General features: G+C 43.6%; 1 protein-coding gene across 6 annotated transcripts in view; it reads left to right on the plus strand.

Annotated features, from left to right (window-relative positions):
• Positions 1-18,332, plus strand: part of SYTL2 (synaptotagmin like 2) — a 101,924-nt gene that overhangs the window by 37,455 nt on the left and 46,137 nt on the right. For all 6 annotated transcript variants that reach the window (XM_067038337.1, XM_059068481.2, XM_059068485.2 and 3 more), the window contains exons 2-3: positions 6,637-7,134; positions 17,027-17,178. In XM_067038337.1, coding sequence (XP_066894438.1) covers positions 7,034-7,134; positions 17,027-17,178 — 253 coding nt within the window. In that variant the 5' untranslated portion in view covers positions 6,637-7,033. The remainder of the gene's footprint in view (positions 1-6,636; positions 7,135-17,026; positions 17,179-18,332) is intronic.

The following is an 18,332-nucleotide window of genomic DNA, read 5'->3' on the forward strand; positions in this document are numbered from 1 at the left end:
GACACAGGTGCCTTTTTTCCCTCTATCCATGCTTGTCTTCTTTTCCATGTCTATCCGTAAAACAAACCCAAAGGGCCCAATCATTTTTCTGTTCCTGACAAGTTCTGCAGAGCATGCCGTGCTTTGAGGGCCAATGCAATTCACTCATAGGAAATGACAAAGAAGAAAGTAGGACGTCCAGAAGGAGGAACAGCTGGGTGAAAACAGGACTGGGCTAGGAATCAGGACACCTGGGGGTCTAGTTTCATCTTTATGCCTAACTAGCTATTGTGACTTCTCGGAGAATAAGGCGGGGGAGGAGTGTAATGAAAGATTAAAAGCGGCAGCTTTAGAATCTTACAGCCCTGGGTTCAAATCACATTCTGATTGAGCTACTGTGGACAAGTTACTTAACTCCTCAAGCCCAGTGTTATCTGCACGATGTAGAGGAGACCTGCCGTACTGGGTGGGCAGTGATTAACTGACCTCCTGTGTATGAAGGATCTTAACACCACCTGCTCACTTTTCAGCCCAGAGAAAAATGACCAAGATGGTGAGAGGCTTAGAAAACATCATGTGAGGAACCCCTGAGGGAAGGAGGAAGTTCATCTTTCTCTCAACAAAGCAGACTCAGGGAGAGCATGAACACTTGTCTTCCTTTCAGACTGTTGTGATGTCATGGGGCTGTCAGAACAATTTGCTTCTCTTCTGAAAACCTCATCATGTGAGAGTCACTACTTAAGTTTTCCTCCCCTTCCTTGAGGTCCGCAGGCTTTGGTACAGCAGCAGCCATCTGGGAAAGGAGAAGGTGCAGAGAGAGTTGGGGGAACGAATGCTGCTGTTAATCAGACTTTAACCTGGGTTTGGTTGGCAGAATGTTGGAGATTAGGACTGCAAGCCTAGCTCTTCTCTTTGCTGCCATCAAAAGCAAACACCAACTGTTTGGGGCCTTTTGGACAGCTGACAAAGAGAAGAGTATATAGGCTTTTACAGATGTGGCATAGCAGGGCTGACACATGCAAGATATTTTGTTTGTTTTCTTCCAGTTTCAGTGAAATACAATTGACACACAGTACTGTATAAGTTGAAGGTGTGCAGCATAATGATTTGACTTAAATACACCATGAAGTGATGATCCCAGTAAGTTTAGTGAACATCCATCACCTCAGGTAGATACAAAATTAAAGAAGTAGAAAAAGTGTTTTTCCTTGTGATGAGAACTCTTCGGATTCACTCTGTTAACATATTTCATATTTAACACCCAGCAGTGTTAATTATAATTGTCAGGTTGTACATTACCTCCTTAGTATTTATTTATCTTGTAACTGGAAGTTTGTACCTTTTGGCTGCCTTCCTCCAATTCCCCCTCTCCCCACTTCCCACCTCTGGTAACCATAAATCTGATCTCTTTTTCTGTGAGTTTGTTTGTTTTTGAAGTATTATTGGCCTACAATACTATGATAGTTCCTGTTATACAACATAGTCATTCGGTATTTCTATGCATTTCAAAATGACGCAAGGAAAGTTTGAATTAAGCACAGTTTGCGTTTGGAGCCCCCACATTTCCCTTTTAGCTGCTGCTCCTATTGCTGTTTATTCCTTACTTGTCCTCGACACTTGCATCCTTCTCACCAGAGCCTCACAGTAATCTCCATAAGGAAGGGAAGGTAGGCGTGAAGAGACCCATCATACAGGTGAGGAAACTGAGGCTTGGAGAAGTCATGTAATTTATTTAAACCAGACAGTCATGTGAAGGACCTGGAGCTGGAACCCGGTAAATAACATGGACCTGATTTTTCAATGATGGACCCTAGAGCCAGGTTCACGTTAAGGGGGAAGTGGAAGCTCAGTCGCCTTCCACCCGTGTTCACATAAGAAATACTTGAGTGCCTAGTATGTAGATGGGTGCCACAGTGGCAGGTGCTGGGTGGGGATACAAAGCACTTAGAGGCCCTGGCCTTGCTCATAAACTAGTGGAGGACAGATGTGAGTAGATGGGATTCGAGATGGTGTGGTGAGTATCCTGAGTGAGGAAGTTAGGTGGTAATGCAGCACTCCAGAGGGGCACGTAACCTGGCCTTGGGAGGATGGGGAAGGCTTCTGTGCAATAAGTGACTTCTCACTTGAGACCCAAGAGGTATTATCTCAGGAAAGGGTATTCTAGGAGCCAGGACAAGCATATGCAAAGGCCTGAAGGCAAAAGGAGCTGAAAAAGTTCAGTGGGGCAGGAAAAGAGCTTGGAGAAGAAAGCACGTGTGAGTTCACGGAGAGCCCTACGGGCCACTGTAAGGACTTGGAGCCTTAGCCAGTGGACAGTGGGAAGTTGGTGAAGGGTTTTAAGCCTGGGAATATGGCTTTGGCATATTCATATTCAGCAGCATGAGGAGGATGAGAGGGAGGGCTGAACCTAAGGAGAACTGTTTGCTCATCCTGGGAGCTACTCCTTCTGTAAACACGTCAGGCATCCCTGTTACCAAGATTCATCCCTCCCGAATTTTTGCACTGAGGTTGCTTCCATGCTGACAGCCAGCTCTGGGCCAGTGATTCTTTTATGCTTAAGCAGAGAATGAGGGTCCACAGCCAGACAGAAGAGCGTTTTTCTGCTTCCCCAGTTTGAGGATCTGTGTGCAGGAGAGAATTAAATGAGATGTCAATATCGGGGTGACCTATTCTAACAAAGCCACTGGCAAATGCCAGCCCCACCACACACAAGCTTGGTGGCAAACACCTCCCTGGGCCTCATGGTCCTCATTTGAAAAACAAAGGTAACAAAATACCTCCCTCAGATCTTTGTGAGGATCCAGTGAGATGATATATGTAAAGTGCCAGGCGTTAGGAGGTGCCCAGTAAATATTTATTACCTTCTTTTTTTTCTGACTTCCCTTATTGCTGCTGCAGAAATCTTAGAGTCCTTGCAAAGCCCAATACAGTCTGACCTATTTCCTTTCTGACCCGCTCCATCCTGTTCTTCTCCTGGCACACTGGCCTTCCAACACTGGCTCCCTTGAAGTTTCTTGAACATGTCAAATACACTCCCACCTCAGGTTCCTCTGATACCTGCGTGGCTCGTTCCCTCATCTCTGGCAAGTTTTTGCTCAAATATCATCTTCTCAATGAGACCTACCCTAGCCACTCTCTGTAAAACTCCAATGCCCCTCACCTTATTATTGCCTTCCCAGCTTTGTTTTCCTCCAGAGCTCTTATCACCTTCCCAAAAGTTACATAATTGTTTTTATTTTTTATTTATGTTTTTATTGTTTAGTTTGATCATTATCCCCTCCAACTGACATATACACTCTACAAGGACAGGAAGTTTTTAATATCTTATTCATTACTGTATCTCCAGTGCTTAGAACAGTGTCAGGCACATAACAGGCTCTCTATAAATGTTTGTTGAATGAATGAATGAAATTGGTTAGCTCTCATGATAGATATCATCCAGAATATTGGGAGTTGGGGGGACACCTGGTACTGAAGAGCTTTGATTGCCATCTGAGGGCTTTCCTACGATCTGGCTGGGTAGTAACTCCCCGCTACCCAATTAGGAGTCAAGGGTTCGAGCCCTACACTTCTTTGTAAAATAAGGACATTGCCCTTTGCCTCACCAAATAGCCTATTTTTAGGAAAAACTTAACCCTAGAAGCTTTTACACAGAAGCACTGGTTAGCTTATAGTTCTATTTGAAGGTGTGGAAACCAGCAATTCTCCCTTTAGCCCCCCTGACAATTACCACTGCTGGAAAATTTAAGTTGTTTTTCTCCTTGGTTCTCTTCCTGTCCTCGACTCATTGAACTTAAAAACAATCTCCCATTAAACCTGGGAGGCAGTGTGATGCCTCATGAGGGACATGGTTCCAAGAATGTGGCCTGAATCTATTTCTTTGCCAGCCTTTGAGATCTAAGGAAGTTACTGCACATGAAAGAAAGCTACTGTGCTGAAAGAATTGCGATAACCATCCCCCGGTGAAGTTGTCTATTTGGATTAGGTTCACTAATTCATTTACTCATTCACTTATTTCTTTTCTTTTTAAAAATTAATTAATTTATGTATTTATTTTAGGCTGCGTTGGGTCTTCGTTGCTGAGCATGGGCTTTCTCTAGTTGCGGCGAGTGGGGGTTACTCTTCATTGCAGTGCACGGACTTCTCATTGCGGTGGCTTCTCTTGTTGTGGAGCATGGGCTCTAGGTGTGCAGCCTTCAGTAGTTGTGGCACCCGGGCTCAGTAGTTGTGGCTTGTGAGCTCTAGAGCGCAGGCTCAGTAGTGTAGTACACGGGCTTAGTTGCTCCACGGCATGTGGGATCTTCCCAGACCAGGGCTCAAACCCTTGTCCCCTGCATTGGCAGGCGGATTCTTAACCACTGTGCCACCAGGGAAGTCCCAACTCATTCACTTATTTCTTCACATTGAGAGACTCACAGTCAGATGGGAGAGATGGAGAGTAGACAGATAATTATAACAGTGGAGATACGTAGGTGGAGGAGAAAGTTTTTGTGTTAGTCAAGTTCCTGCTACAAAAGTGTTTGTTGGATAACAACCCCAAACCTCAGTGGCTTCCAACAAAAAATATTTACTTCTTGCTTCAATACCTACAGGCCAGCTAAGGTGGCCCTGCTTCAGGTGTTTGAGGTTCTGGTCTGTTCTTGTATCACTTTTTCTGAGACCCTGACTGAAGAGACAGTGGCTACCTGGGGCAAGCTCTTCTTGTGGTCTGTGGCCAGAGTACAAGAAGTCAAGCCAAACCACACAAGCACATCTACAGACTATGCTTGCATCACATTTATAACATTCCATTGGCCAAAGTAAGTCACAGGCCAATCCCACCACCAGAAAGATAAGGATAAATACTCTGCTTACTGTAGTGGCAGCATGATTGTATAGTCCTGTTTCAGGGAGGAAGTGAAGAGTTAGGAATAATCGAATCTACTACCGCATTTAACTCTGGCTATGGGAGTGAGGAAGGCTTCCTGGAGGTGGTGACTTTCATCTTGAAGGATGAGTTATTTTTCAAGACAAACAAGCAGGCAGTAACATATGCAAGTGCATGCAAATTTAAAAAAATAAGTGTGAAGTGTTGTCTTAATATTTATTTGAGTCGTCACTGTGGGCAATATGCAAGGAGCTACAGGAAGATAAAATAAAGGTCACCTGAGTACCTGCCTATGAAGTCCAAGCTTCATGGGGGAGATCAGAGAGATACGAAAGAGAAAAGGAAATTATGTAACCAGTACACTCTTATTCAGCTGGATGGGACAAAAGTGTGAACTCAGAAAGGAAGCTAGAATGTATTTTTAGCTATTTTTGGTACAGGATGCAAGATATGCGCTCTTTTATATTCATTATTTCATTTAATCCTGACAACCTGCGAGGGGTGTCCTAATGAGAAACCTGAGCCTCAGAGTGGTTAGGTAACTTGCCTAGTGGTTTGTAGCTAGCAAGTAGTGGTGTGAGTACTTCTTAGTAATTCTGTTTTGCCAAAGAGCAAAGAATTTATTCATAAAAATTACTAGTGTAGGGGGCTTCCCTGGTGGCGCAGTGGTTGAGAGCCCACCTGCCGATGCAGGGGACACGGGTTCATGCCCCGGTCCGGGAGGATCCCACATGCCGCGGAGCGGCTGGGCCCGTGAGCCATGGCCGCTGGGCCTGCGCGTCCGGAGCCTGTGCTCCGAAGCGGGAGAGGCCACAACAGTGAGAGGCCCGCGTACCACAAAAAAAAAAAAAAAAAAAAATTAAAAAAAAAAAAAATTACTAGTGTACGCACTGTATTTTCTTAAGTAGGGCTGCTTTAAAATTTACTTAACCCATGTTTTTTAGTGTCTACTGTATATGCAGTACTGTGCTTGTTAAAGGGCCCTGATCCTGGAGTAATCTCTGAAGTTCCATCTGGCTGTGGCATTCTGTAGGTCTCATCTTCTTCTCACTGCTCAGGGGTTTAAAATGCCTCAAAGAAAATAGGATTCTTGCCCATGGTTCTACGCAAAAATCCTCACTTTGAATGTTCAGGAGTTTTGAAATTCTGCCTCTTCCATTCACCGAGATTATATACACAACACCAGTAAGTGTTCTTTCTCCTTGGAAATGAAGGGAGACAAGCTAGGTGAGTTGCTCCAGGTGGAGCAAAAGTTAGAGGTGGGACTAAGTGGAGAATAACAAGTCCCATTGTTGTGCGGATTACCGCTACCTAATACTAATTTTCTTGTCATTACAGAGCATAGATATACTTTAGTGGAATGTCCCTATGCAAGAAGAAGTGAGCATTTTTGAATTTTTATCTCTAGTTTCCTACTGGTATTGACAACTGGAATAAGGTCTCCCTGGTCTTCCTGACCTTTAGCGTGACCTTTTAGCCTAGTGTCCCGTGAGTTTTCGGAGAGAACCACTTCCTTTTGCAACCATCTCTTCCCTCTGTGGATGGTTAAACATTGACAGGCGTTTTTGTGCGCTCTCCATCCTGGCGGTCCGGAATTGAGTTGAAGCATGTTTCATGACCCATTTTCTGTTTGCTCAAGAAGCTGGCAGAACTGGTTTCCCTGATCTCAGACACCATCTCACATGGTCAGTTTTTTTCCCCCCAGACATGTTTTAAATCTTAAAATAATGAGCAATGCTTATAGGAACTGCCTCTCACTGTGTGGTGTTTACTGTCTCACGATTCCGCAGGTAGGTGATGCTCAGATGCTGTTGCCTCTCATCAAGTTGACGTTGGATGGAAGGAGAATAAACCGTGCTCAGACTAGTCCAGGAGAGGGGGCGCGAGCAGGAATGCCGCTGTAGGAACAAGTGACCTGCCTGGCAAGGAAGGCAGCATCCCGAGAGCCTCTTCTTGACATCATCCCACAGACCACTGCTTCCTCGAGGGAAAGGGTGCTGAGGATTTTGCTATCAGCCACCTAAAACTTTTGCCTAGCCAATAGAAGACTTTTGCTGAAGAACTGAACAAGATATCATTTCATTTCGTTTTTGCATCTTCTAATCATCTGGGCTACGGTAACTGTTGTTTAGCTTTGAGAATTTTAAGCTATATTTGTTACTGTCATTTTTGTGTACACGTTTCAAAATGATCGACTTAAGCTTCCTGACGGAGGAGGAGCAAGAGGCCATCATGAAGGTTCTGCAGCGGGATGCTGCCCTGAAGAGGGCTGAAGAGCAGAGAGTCAGGTAAGAGGCCGCACAGGTCCTCGGGCATGGGTGGGGCATGGGTGGGGAATGGGCGGTCCTCCGTAAGAAGGTGGGGCACTTTTCTTTCCTCAAGCTTAAGTGGTAGTTCTGACTTGGAGCCTGACCTAAAGGATTCCAATTTTAAGTTTATTTCCTGGACAGAACTTTCTCCTCTGTATCTCTTAATTTATCCCATAGGACTCCTGCCAGAAATAGTCTTGATTAAAAACCTAACTAAACTCCTTTAACTTACTAAACACTGGATTAAAAATGAAATAGTGTATACAAACACATACATACATCTACCTCTGTCTTTCTCTGTCTCTCTCTGTCTCTTTCTGTCTCTCTCTCTCTCTCTCTCTCTCTCTCTCTCTATATATATATATATATATATATATATATATAAACACACATATATATCCACTTTTTTTTAACATCTTTATTGGAGTATGATTGCTTTACAATGGTGTGTTAGTTTCTTCTTTACAACAAAGTGAATCAGTTATACATATACATATGTTGCCATCTCTCCTCCCTCTTGCGTCTCCCTCCCTCCCACCCTCCTTATCCCACCCCTCCAGGTGGTCACAGACTACCTAGCTGATCTCCCTGTGCTATGCGGCTGCTTCCCACTAGCTATCCACTCTACGTTTGGTAGTGTATATGTCCATGCCACACTCTCACTTCGTCACAGCTTACCCTTCCCCCTCCCCATATCCTCAAGTCCATGCTCTAGTAGGTCTGTGTTTTATTCCCGTCCTACCCCTAGGCTCTTCAAGACATTTTTTTTTTTTTTTTGCAGTACACGGGCCTCTCACTGTTGTGGCCTCTCCCTTTGTGGAGCACAGGCTCCGGATGCACAGGCTCAGCGGCCATGGCTCACGGGCCCAGCCACTCCACGGCATGTGGGATCTTCCCGGTCCGGGGCACAAACCCGTGTCCCCTGCATCGGCAGGTGGACTCGCAGTCACTGCCCCACCAGGGAAGCCCACATGACATTTTTTTTCCTTAGATTCCATATATATATGTTAGCATACGGTATTTGTTTTTCTCCTTCTGACTTACTTCACTCTGTATGACAGACTCCAGGTGGATCATGTATGAAATTAGAAAAAGTTTTTAATTTCTAAAGTTTTCAGAAGAAAATAAATTGAGAAGTAGCTCATGTTTTTGCACATCTTCAGAAATGTTTGAATTGGTTTCAACAGCAATTGAAATTAGTTCTGACTGAGCCAATTTTTCACTTGTGTTCCATAAGAAGGAGTGGCAACTTTGACACACTATTCACTTTGGGAGGAATCCAAATGTTCCACATCAGCATTCCTACCACTGTCACTCACTTGCGGGGTAGGAGAAGCATGAGGTCAGAACAGCATTCTGACCACTCCTTCAGCAAGGAGTGGGCTTGAGTCCAAGCCCTGCCATCCATTGCCTTTGTAATCTGGGGCCTTGAAGGCAGTGAACGGTTTCCTGAATGTGAGTTAGTCATAGTAACTGCGTGATCCCCAACCTAGGAGTTATCCAAAAGGAACATAAGCCCTGTTCTTCCTTCTTAGGATAGCAGGATCATGAATAATGGAGTTATTTGTGCCCATATTTTCGTTATCCATATTTTGACCCTAATTTGAACATGGGTGCTTTATAAAAGAACGTGCTGAAATTCACTTCAAGCACTCCAGAGTGACTGACTGTGGCTACTAACAATAATTCATATATCGATAGTGCTTAACAGATTGCAAGGAGCTTGCATGACTTTTATTTCTTCTGAGCTCAACAACACTCGTGCAGCTGGGGGTGGGAGAGGATGGGAAAGGCAGCACCGGGTCCTGTCCCTCTTCCTGCCTCAGGATGTGGGGACTCTGAATCCTGGCGAGCTGCGATCTTTGATTCCTCCCACTTACAAGACCTTACGTGTGGTCTGTAATTCTGTTTCCTCTATCTAGCCAGGTTACGAAGAGAGATTCATTCTCCCTCCCTTCTGTATTTACTTGGACCCAGAGATTCCAGGCTCCTGGGTCTTCCCTGTAGTTCTGTGATTCTGTATGAGATGAGTGGAGGTGTTTCTCAGGCATCCACAGTAATAGCTGAAAATATACTTAAAAATTCAAAGTTCTGCCTGGAACTGGGCCTTGTAAGGGGTGTGTGTGTAGCCACTAGCGCCAGCCAGTCTACAGCCGCAGCAGGAATGCTGTGAGTCTGTTTGTAGCAGGGACTTTGCAGATTCTCCTTCCATGCACTGTTTCTGAGGATGCCTCGGAAGCTGCTGCTGGTGCTGCCCTTGTTTCTTGCTTTTGTAAACTGATAGGAAGAAGGCTTGGGGTGGTGAAAATATGGTGTGAGTCAAGTCCTGTTTACTGCCACCGTTCTGGGGGCCTTCCTAATTAGGCACCAAGCAGTTCATGCGGACTTGGCCACAGGCAGGTCCAGGACGGAGTGACTGTGTGCAGGGGGCACAGATGGGCCTGAGGCCCATAGTCTGTGGACACTGACAGAGGCCCAACCCGTAACCTGCTCCACATGAAAGGAATGGAGCTCTGGCACCCTTAGCTTTAGGACTCATGGAACCTGGGTTGGTTCTGAGACTGTCTGCTCCTGGGCTGGTGGAACCATGACTAGGTTTCTGGTCTCTGAAAATGCTATTCCATGGGCTTTTGCTTTTCAGCCCCGTCACCATCCCGCAGCTGTTTGTCTCTAGCTCTTCCATCAGCGTGATAGCCTGACAGCTCTGGAAAGATTTTTTGGGTCCATATCAGTCACTTTACACATAATGAAGGAAAAGCCCAGAGAGGGGAAGTGACTTTCCCAGGGTCACACAGCTAGTCAGTACCAAAGCCATGATAAGAAAAACTCTTGGTCTACTGCTTTACCTTCTGCCCCGTGTTGCACACTGGTATTGCTTTTTCAGAAGAACAGTAAGGGGCCTAGCGTGGACCTTGAGGCAAAACTTAGTGAGTTTGAATCCTATCCTCACCATTGATCAACTATGGTTCATTCAGCAGGTTACTTGACCTCTGTGAGCCTCAACTCAGAGACTGGGAATGACCCTAGTACCAAACTCAAAGAATTACAGTCAGGATTAAGTAAGATAATTCTTAATCTTCTTAGCACATAGTAGGTGATTGATACATTTTAATTCCCTTATTCACCACTCCACCTATACCTCTAAAAAAGGACAGAATTCTCTGGTCAGTGGTCTGATTCCTTAGAAGGAAATTACTCCTAAAACTCTCAACTATTTAATACAGTGAAATTTAATTGAGTACTCATGAAGTCTAGGGAACTTCTCTGAACAAATGGAAGGAATTTTAGGGAAACTGAAACATGGTCCCAGGGCTCAAGGAATTTGCCATTTAACCATTTAATGGATTATCAATCGCAAATTTAAAATCTCAACCTTGTTTCCCTAACGTGATTTTACAATGCCCCAGTCCTCCTCCAAGTTAGTATATGGCTTTAGAAACATAAATTAGATAATTCTAATATTAGCCTAAGCAAAACATCATTAGAAAGGCAAATCTGCCACTAAAATTCAGACTGCTATTTCAAATGATAATTCATTATGGGCTTTGGAGTATAACCCTCCTGTAGCCATGAGGACATTACTAATGGATTATAGCACTGCTGCCACTAAGACCAGACACTGCCTCAGAGTCCTTTTCAATATGGCTGTTGATGAGAGTTGGATTTAAATTGAAATCTGTTTGCCATTCCTGATTTAGCCAGTGCTTTGACTTGTTCACATCCAAGCTCTTTCAGGGCACTTTGGAGATGATTTATCCTTTATGCTACCTCCCATCCTGAGTTCATGGATGGGAAAATGAGTATCAAACAGGGAAGGCGTCCAGTTCCCAAATCACTCAACCTGTTAATAGTAGAATGTGGATTTGAACCCAAGGGAATATCTACTGTGGTATCTCGGGGGTTCTGTTAGAAGAAAGCAATTCCAGGTCACTGTCTTTCATGCTGACTCCCTACCTGTACCACAGTGCTAGGCCCAGTTATTACCATGCCTCACTACCCAGCTTGCTTTCCGAACTACCAGCTGGAGACATTTCACAAACCAGCAGTGAAGCAGACATCAGGATGGATTCTTTTTCTCTCTCCCCACTGCCTCCTCCCTCTCTGTCCTCCTTTTTTAAAGAAACACCACCATACATACATAGATGTAACTTTAGTCTCTTACGGTTTGAAAGTGACACACTCTAGAGGTGGTATTTCCTGTGCTTTGCATCACCCTGCCAGCAGGAAATCATTGCCAATGTGCGTCTGTACGCCGCCAGCACCACGTCCCCCATCCCGTAAACACAAAACCACATCTAGGGTGATGGGCGTTCTTGCAGTAGACACCATCTCAACCACGACCACATCTTATGAGCCTCAGCTGCTGCCTTAAGACCTACTTTCTTTTAAACAAAGGTAGTTGTCATTGAAGAACTGCTTTCTAGGACCTCTGATGGCGTTTTCTGTCAAAGCAAATGGGAAAGGAACCAACATTTGTCCAGGATTGACACTGTACACAGAGCTTCACATTTTCGCCTTTCATCTGCACAGCAGTGTAGCTGAACCCACTCAACAAGGGGGAGGAAATAGAGTGGAGGAGGTTAAGTGCCCTGTAAGATTGAAACCTTGCTTCTCCGACTACAAAGCCTGTGCTTCCCACACACTGTGCTGCATCGCAGCAGATTGTGGGGATCTGTGGTGTGTCCACAGCACAGGTGATGCATGTTTCTTCTTCTTTTCTGCTGTAAAGAACTTTTGCAATTTATTTCATTTTCACGTGTTTGTTTTCATATTCTCTATCAAAGGTTGAATGCCTCTATAGAAAGAGTGAAGTGTGATAGCCATCTTAGAAATCAAAATCACGTTTGACTCTCTCAGGCAGGATGATGGGGCAGTGGAAAGAATGTCAGCTAGGAGTCAGGCTGGCTTCCCGTCCCAGTTCTGTGTGACCTTGGGCAAACCCCTTAAACTCTCTGGGCCTCATTTCATCTATAAAGTGAGGCCATTTGTAACTAGCTAAGGTCCATTCAAAACAAACATTCTCTCATTCAACACAGACATCTAAGAGTACTTTCAAATCACGTAGTCTAACCGTCTTGCCCAGAATATACTGAAAGGTTAAAAAAAAAAAATCTGGGAATGGATCAATCAACCTCTCTGGCCAGTCTGCTGATTCTTATTATGCACAGCTGAGCAGATAATATCGACCAGGTCCTGCCTATGATGTTAGGCCTTTGCTTCATCATGATGAATAGCTAGAAGCTGGGGTGTGCTATGTGAGTACAAGCAGGAAAAATGTTGAATGCAGGACGAAGGGTGCCACTGCTCTTCTGGCTTTCCTCTCAAAGTGTTCACATTCTGTCTGCACCGCAGGAGTTGACGTTAGCAGTTAGGGCTGTGGACTAAATTTGTTATGTACAATTCCAAGCATATGCCTGGTATATGATAGGGAATTAATGAACTGTTGAACGAAGAAATGAACAGATATGGCCTTTACCATACAGAGAAAGCATGATGGCCGTCTTTTGCAATTGACTGAATTCTTTGTACATCATGGTGAAATTGTCAGGATTAAATGAGATAATGCATGTTAAGTGCCACGCGTGAGGCCCAGTACCGAACACATGCTTTGTATGTGTTAGCTGAAAGAATGGGGTGTGACCAGCATGTTCTGCCTGGAGGACCAACCGGACAGTGTCTTCTCTGGGTTGAGTGTTCTTCTGCCTTCACTTTTGCCCGACAGTAGCCCATGGGTGTTTATTGAGCACATTCTCTATCCTTAGCTCTCTACTAAGTACAACATGCACGTGTGGAGAGGATAGTAAGGTGTAAAAATTGTGAGTGCCAAGAAACGTACCTTTTTCCCACTTCAACTAAATGGTACAACAACGAGAGAATCAAGTGCTAATTTGTTTGGTACAACTAGAGTTCAAGAAAAAATGAGAGATCAATATGGGCTGGTAGAGAAGATTTTATTTTATTTTTCATTTTAATTTTTTTATCAAAGTATAGTTGATTTACAATATTATGTTTCATATTATATTAGTACTGCATTGTGATTCAGTATTTTTATAGATAATATTCCATTAAAAGTTATTACAAGATAATGGCTATAATTCCCTTGCTGTACAATATATCCTTGTTGCTTATCTATTTTATACATAGTACTTTATATTTCTTAGTCCCGTACCCCTAATTTGCCCCTCCCCCATTCCCTCTCCCCTTTAGTAAGGGTTTTTTATGCCTGTGAGTCTATTTGTGTTTTGCATGTACATTCATTTGTATTATTTTTTCAGATTCCACATGTAAGTGATATCATACAGAATTTATCTTTCTCTACCTGACTTATTTCATTAAGGATAATATTCTCTAGGTACAGAGAAGATTTTGACAGCACCACCTAGATGGTCGGATTTCTTTTTTTAATCCACACCTTTATAAAACTTGGGCTTTGATGTCATACATATAGATTCATCTGTAAAATATTCCAAATGACTAAGCTAGAAAAAGAGATTGTTTTACCCTAGTAGTGATTCTCATGATAGGAGATATATAAATAGCACACTTATGAATTTGAAAGAATTTCCTATTCTTTTGCCACTTTAAAAGAAATGAGCCAGAAACCCAACCTCAATTCTTTACTGTAATGGCTTTGCTATGAAGGGCCATGTGCTTCAATGAGCCTGACTCACATGGTGCAGGCTCATGGTGCACTGAAAACTTAGTGGGATCAGAGGCTTGCAGACAGTCAGTTAGGCAGGAGCAGATCAAGAGTTGCATAAGGACTCTTACAAAGTGCCTTTCAGTTGAACAACAAAGATAAGTGAATAAATAATCTCATGAAGAGAAATTGGGAGTTGTTATGCTATGAGGGTTTGTGATCTTCTTCAACACGATGGTGGCTGATGCCATATTTCATCATGCTTTTCCCTAATCCACCAAGAGATGAGGTGGCCTGCCTCATTAGGAGGAGGCACTGCCATTGTGATGGAGCGTGGTTCACTTAACCCCAGCAGTGACAGGATCTCTCTTATCTCTTGTCTTTACTCAGACTAGGTTGGCTGCTGAGCATTTAATTGTTAACTGATTTATTCACTCAACAGTTTCTGGGTATCAACTCTGTGCCAGGCTCCGTGCTGGATGCTGGTGTTACAAAGGTGTTTATGAGGTAGTCCTTGCCTTCAAGGAGATTGCAGAGTTCACAGATTAGTGTGTAAGACAGATGTGCAAATAGATCATTGGAACACAGTGTGGTGAGTGCTGTCGTGGAGGAGGTGTGGGAGCACGGAGAAGGGCAAGCCACACGGTGCCCTCAGGGATCAGGGAAGGCTTCCCTGGGGAGGTGCTACCTAGATCTGAGGGATGAGGGGCCACGTGCTGGACAGAGAAGTGAGGGAAAGACATCTGGAGAGAATTCACATTTATTGGTCTCTCACTAGGATCTGGGCACTGTTAGGTACTTTCAGGTAAATACCGCATTTAATCATCCCAGAAGTCCTGCAGAGTAGGTCTTATTTTCCCCTATCTTTATGAACAAAGAGAATGAAGCTTAGAGGGGTTCAGTTACCTGCCAGAGATCACATTTAGGAAGGGTCACAACTTGGAGTTGGACCTAATTTGAGGAGACATCGAAGCCCATAGTCTTTTCTGCCACACCTTCCTGCCCTTAATGTCTACAGGGGTCATGTAAGAGCAGTGTGGAGATCAGTGAGAGGTCTAGTGTGCTGGCACGTGGGGGGGCATGGGAGCAAGTGCTGGAAAATGAATCTGAACAGGTATCCTGAAGCCAGGTGGTCAGGGACCTCATATGATATCCCTTCACTCCAAAAGTGCTGAATAAACACCCACTGTTTTCCAGACACCAAGCAAAGCTATATTGAGTACAGGCCCTGCCCCTAGGGGCTCACTGTCTAGTCAAGGAGAGCTGGAAGGACTTCTTTTCTGGAATTGAACTTGAATGTGGTCCTTTGGGGAAGAGAAGGCAAAAGCTCCACCAGCAGCTCAGGGTGGATTTTTTGCTGTGCTGAAAAGCTAGGCAGTGGTTCCACATATAAGTGACATCGTATGATATTTGTTTTTCTCTGTCTGACTTACTTCACTCAGTATGACAATCTCTAGGTCCATCCATGTTGCTGCAAATGACACTATCTCATTCTTTTTTATGGCTGAATAATATTCCATTGTATGTATGTACGTACCACATCTTCTTTATCCATTCCTCTGCTGATGGACATTTAGGTTGCTTCCATGTCCTGGCTATTGTAAATATACACACTACTGTATATAAAAGAGATGACTAATAAGGACCTACTGTATGGCACAGGGAACTCTACTCAATACTCTGTATAACCTATATGGGATATATTTGTATCTATAACTGAATCACTTTGCTGTACAGTAGAAACTAACACAACATTTTAAATCAACTATACTCCAGTAAAAATTAAAACAAAAAAACAACAGAAAATTTAGGCAATGGGAAACCATTAGAAACATTGTATAAGAACCATGACCTCTCTGGTGATTCAGAACCATGAAATCAAGACACTGTCCCTGTCTGGATTTGGTTATGGGCTGTCACAACAAGGTGTGATGTCCAAGGGTTGTGATTGGACAAGTTTGGCATAGGGTCACTTCTTTCTAGGTAACTGGGGGAGGAGAGGAGTTTCCAGCAGAGAGTGGGACTCTGGCTGGAAAGACCTCTTCAGGCACACTTGGGAGAGAGAAAACGTACTTTCCAGAACCCAGGTAACTGCCCCTCCTGCCTTCCCCGTTCCCAGGTAGGCCTGCGTGCAACCCTCACACACAGCCCTGCCACCACCTTGGTTGTGGCTGCCATACATGTTCTCTGGCTAAAACACGTAGATTGGCTACTTTAGGAAGCGTGCATATTGGCTCGAATGACAATCATAAAACCCTCTTGGATTTTTGTAACACATTACCCTCCAAGAGTTCAAAGTCTCCTTAAGGCTTTTATTCCACTTTATTTTAAGTACAGCTCTATCAAAAAGAAAAGATAGATTTTTTGATTCTCATTTTATTGACATGGATAGAGAGATGCAGAGATTATAAGACTTGTCATGTAGAACAGTGTTTTCCCCTCCGCTGTAAATGGGGAGATTTTAGGAGGGTGGTACTTGGTTTGTTCTTTAGATTTTAACTTTTCAGTGAGCATGAATGACGTGGAACCCTTAGATGCAGTATCTGCACAAATGGAATTTATGTCTGCCTCCACTCCCCACCCCATAGAAATATGATCTTTCCTGATCCCAGGCAGTCTTGTTGAATTCATTTCCCTAACATTAAGAACGAGGGACCTCATGCACTGTCTCCTACAAGCTTCCAGGAAAGTCTCTGATAAGCTCATTTCAGTGAAATGGCAAGAACTGATGAGCCGATAATTTCCTCACCAGTTATTCACTGAGTGTTTATTAGGTGCCAGGCATGTGCAGCGGGTGGTCTGCATGCATTAGCTAATTTAATCCTCATAGCAACCCCGTGAGGTGGGTTACTATTATTAAGCCCTTTTTAAAGATGAGGAAACCAAAGCTTAGGGAAGCTTAATATGTCATCTTTCTCTGGGGGTATTTACCTTTGAACAGTGAACAACAAGCCTGCAGCCAAAAAGTGAATTTGCTCTTGAGAAATTTCAGGCACCATCTGGGGATCATGGCTTAAATCTTTGAATTTTTAAAAAGTGTTGGCCTTGGCTTCTCTGACCTTTCAGTCAAAGCATACATTTGTTAGTCATCTGGGAGGTTTGTGGGATCTTGTAAGATATTGAGAACTTCATTTTGGCTGTATGTTTACAGATTTCTTTATGCAGTGTCACAATAAACTCATTTATTTACTGTGGGTTCTTAGCAAAGTAAAGCTTTTTTTTCTTTTGTAGACATTTGCCTGAAAAAATTAAGGATGACCAGCAGCTGAAGAATATGAGTGGCCAATGGTTTTATGAAGCCAAGGCAAAAAGGCACAGAGACAAAATCCACGGAGCAGATATCATCAGAGCATCCATGAGAAAGAAGAGGCACCAGGGAGCAGGTGAGTTGATTGGGCTAGTACATTTAGAGCCAGCATTTGTTTGGGAGAAGGAGTCCTTAGGAGAAAGGAAGGAATCGTTACTGAAATCTGCAGCGGGAAATCATTTAGGGGTGTGCTTTGCATAATGTATAGTCCTCTAGGTCGTAATCTTCTTGCCCTGGGTTTGGATGGATGAGGGCAGGGCTAAGTGACTTATTGTGGTGAAGAAGGACGAGGGAAGTCCTTTAGATGCCATGTTGAATTGGAGTAGCCTAGACAATTGGGGGTTATAAGGGATCTACCACCTCCTCTTTCTTTGGCTTTTAACTCTGAAACTTCAGAACCTTTTCTCCTGAGTAGGGTGACAGGAAGAGATTAGCCTCCCTGTTCAATGATCTTGACACCTGGTACTTCTTTAAAAACCAAGTACATCATTTAAGGGACTGTAAAGGCAGCACTTTGAGGGCTTCTTTAGAATTCTGTTGAGTTCATCAAATATTAACCGGGTGCCTTCTCTCTAATTAAGTCTGCACTAGCCAGTCTAAACCTTTATCCCTAAGAACAGCCACTGTCTAGTTCTAGCCTGTACTCAGTAAGGAAAATAGCTGTCACCTCTTCAGTATCTAATATATGATAGGCATTTAGTCTCTATTATTTCTAATTGTAGTAGCAATCTTGTAAGGTAGGTATTATTATCCTCATTCTATATATGGGGTATGTGAAGTTCAGAGAAGTGAAGTAACTTGCCCAAGGTCATATAGTTGGCAAATGACAGCTCCGGGATTTCAGTCTTTTGGACTCAGAGCCACGCTCCTTACAGATGAGGGCTGACCTCTTATGATGTACTGTGTATTGCTCACAGCCCTTTTGATTTCCAAAACCACCCAGACCTTCAGAAATCTTGAAGGATGCAAGTTAGTACTGTGGACTCCATTTTGCAGCTGAAGAAAATAGACTTATGTGTAAAGAGACCTGTGGATGTGAGTATTTGGAAATTGGGAGCCCTTATATTGCTTCATCTTCTTAACACTGATGAAAGTATTCCTGGCACTTACTGGCTATGTGGCCTTAGGCAAGTTTCTTGAACCCTTTGATCCTCAATTTCCAAATCTGTAAACTTGGAAAATAGTTATCTCCTCATAAGATAATGCATGCAAAGGACTCAGCACTATGCC

This window comes from Kogia breviceps, chromosome 7 (assembly GCF_026419965.1).
Source record: "Kogia breviceps isolate mKogBre1 chromosome 7, mKogBre1 haplotype 1, whole genome shotgun sequence".
Taxonomy (NCBI): Eukaryota; Metazoa; Chordata; class Mammalia; order Artiodactyla; family Physeteridae; genus Kogia; species Kogia breviceps.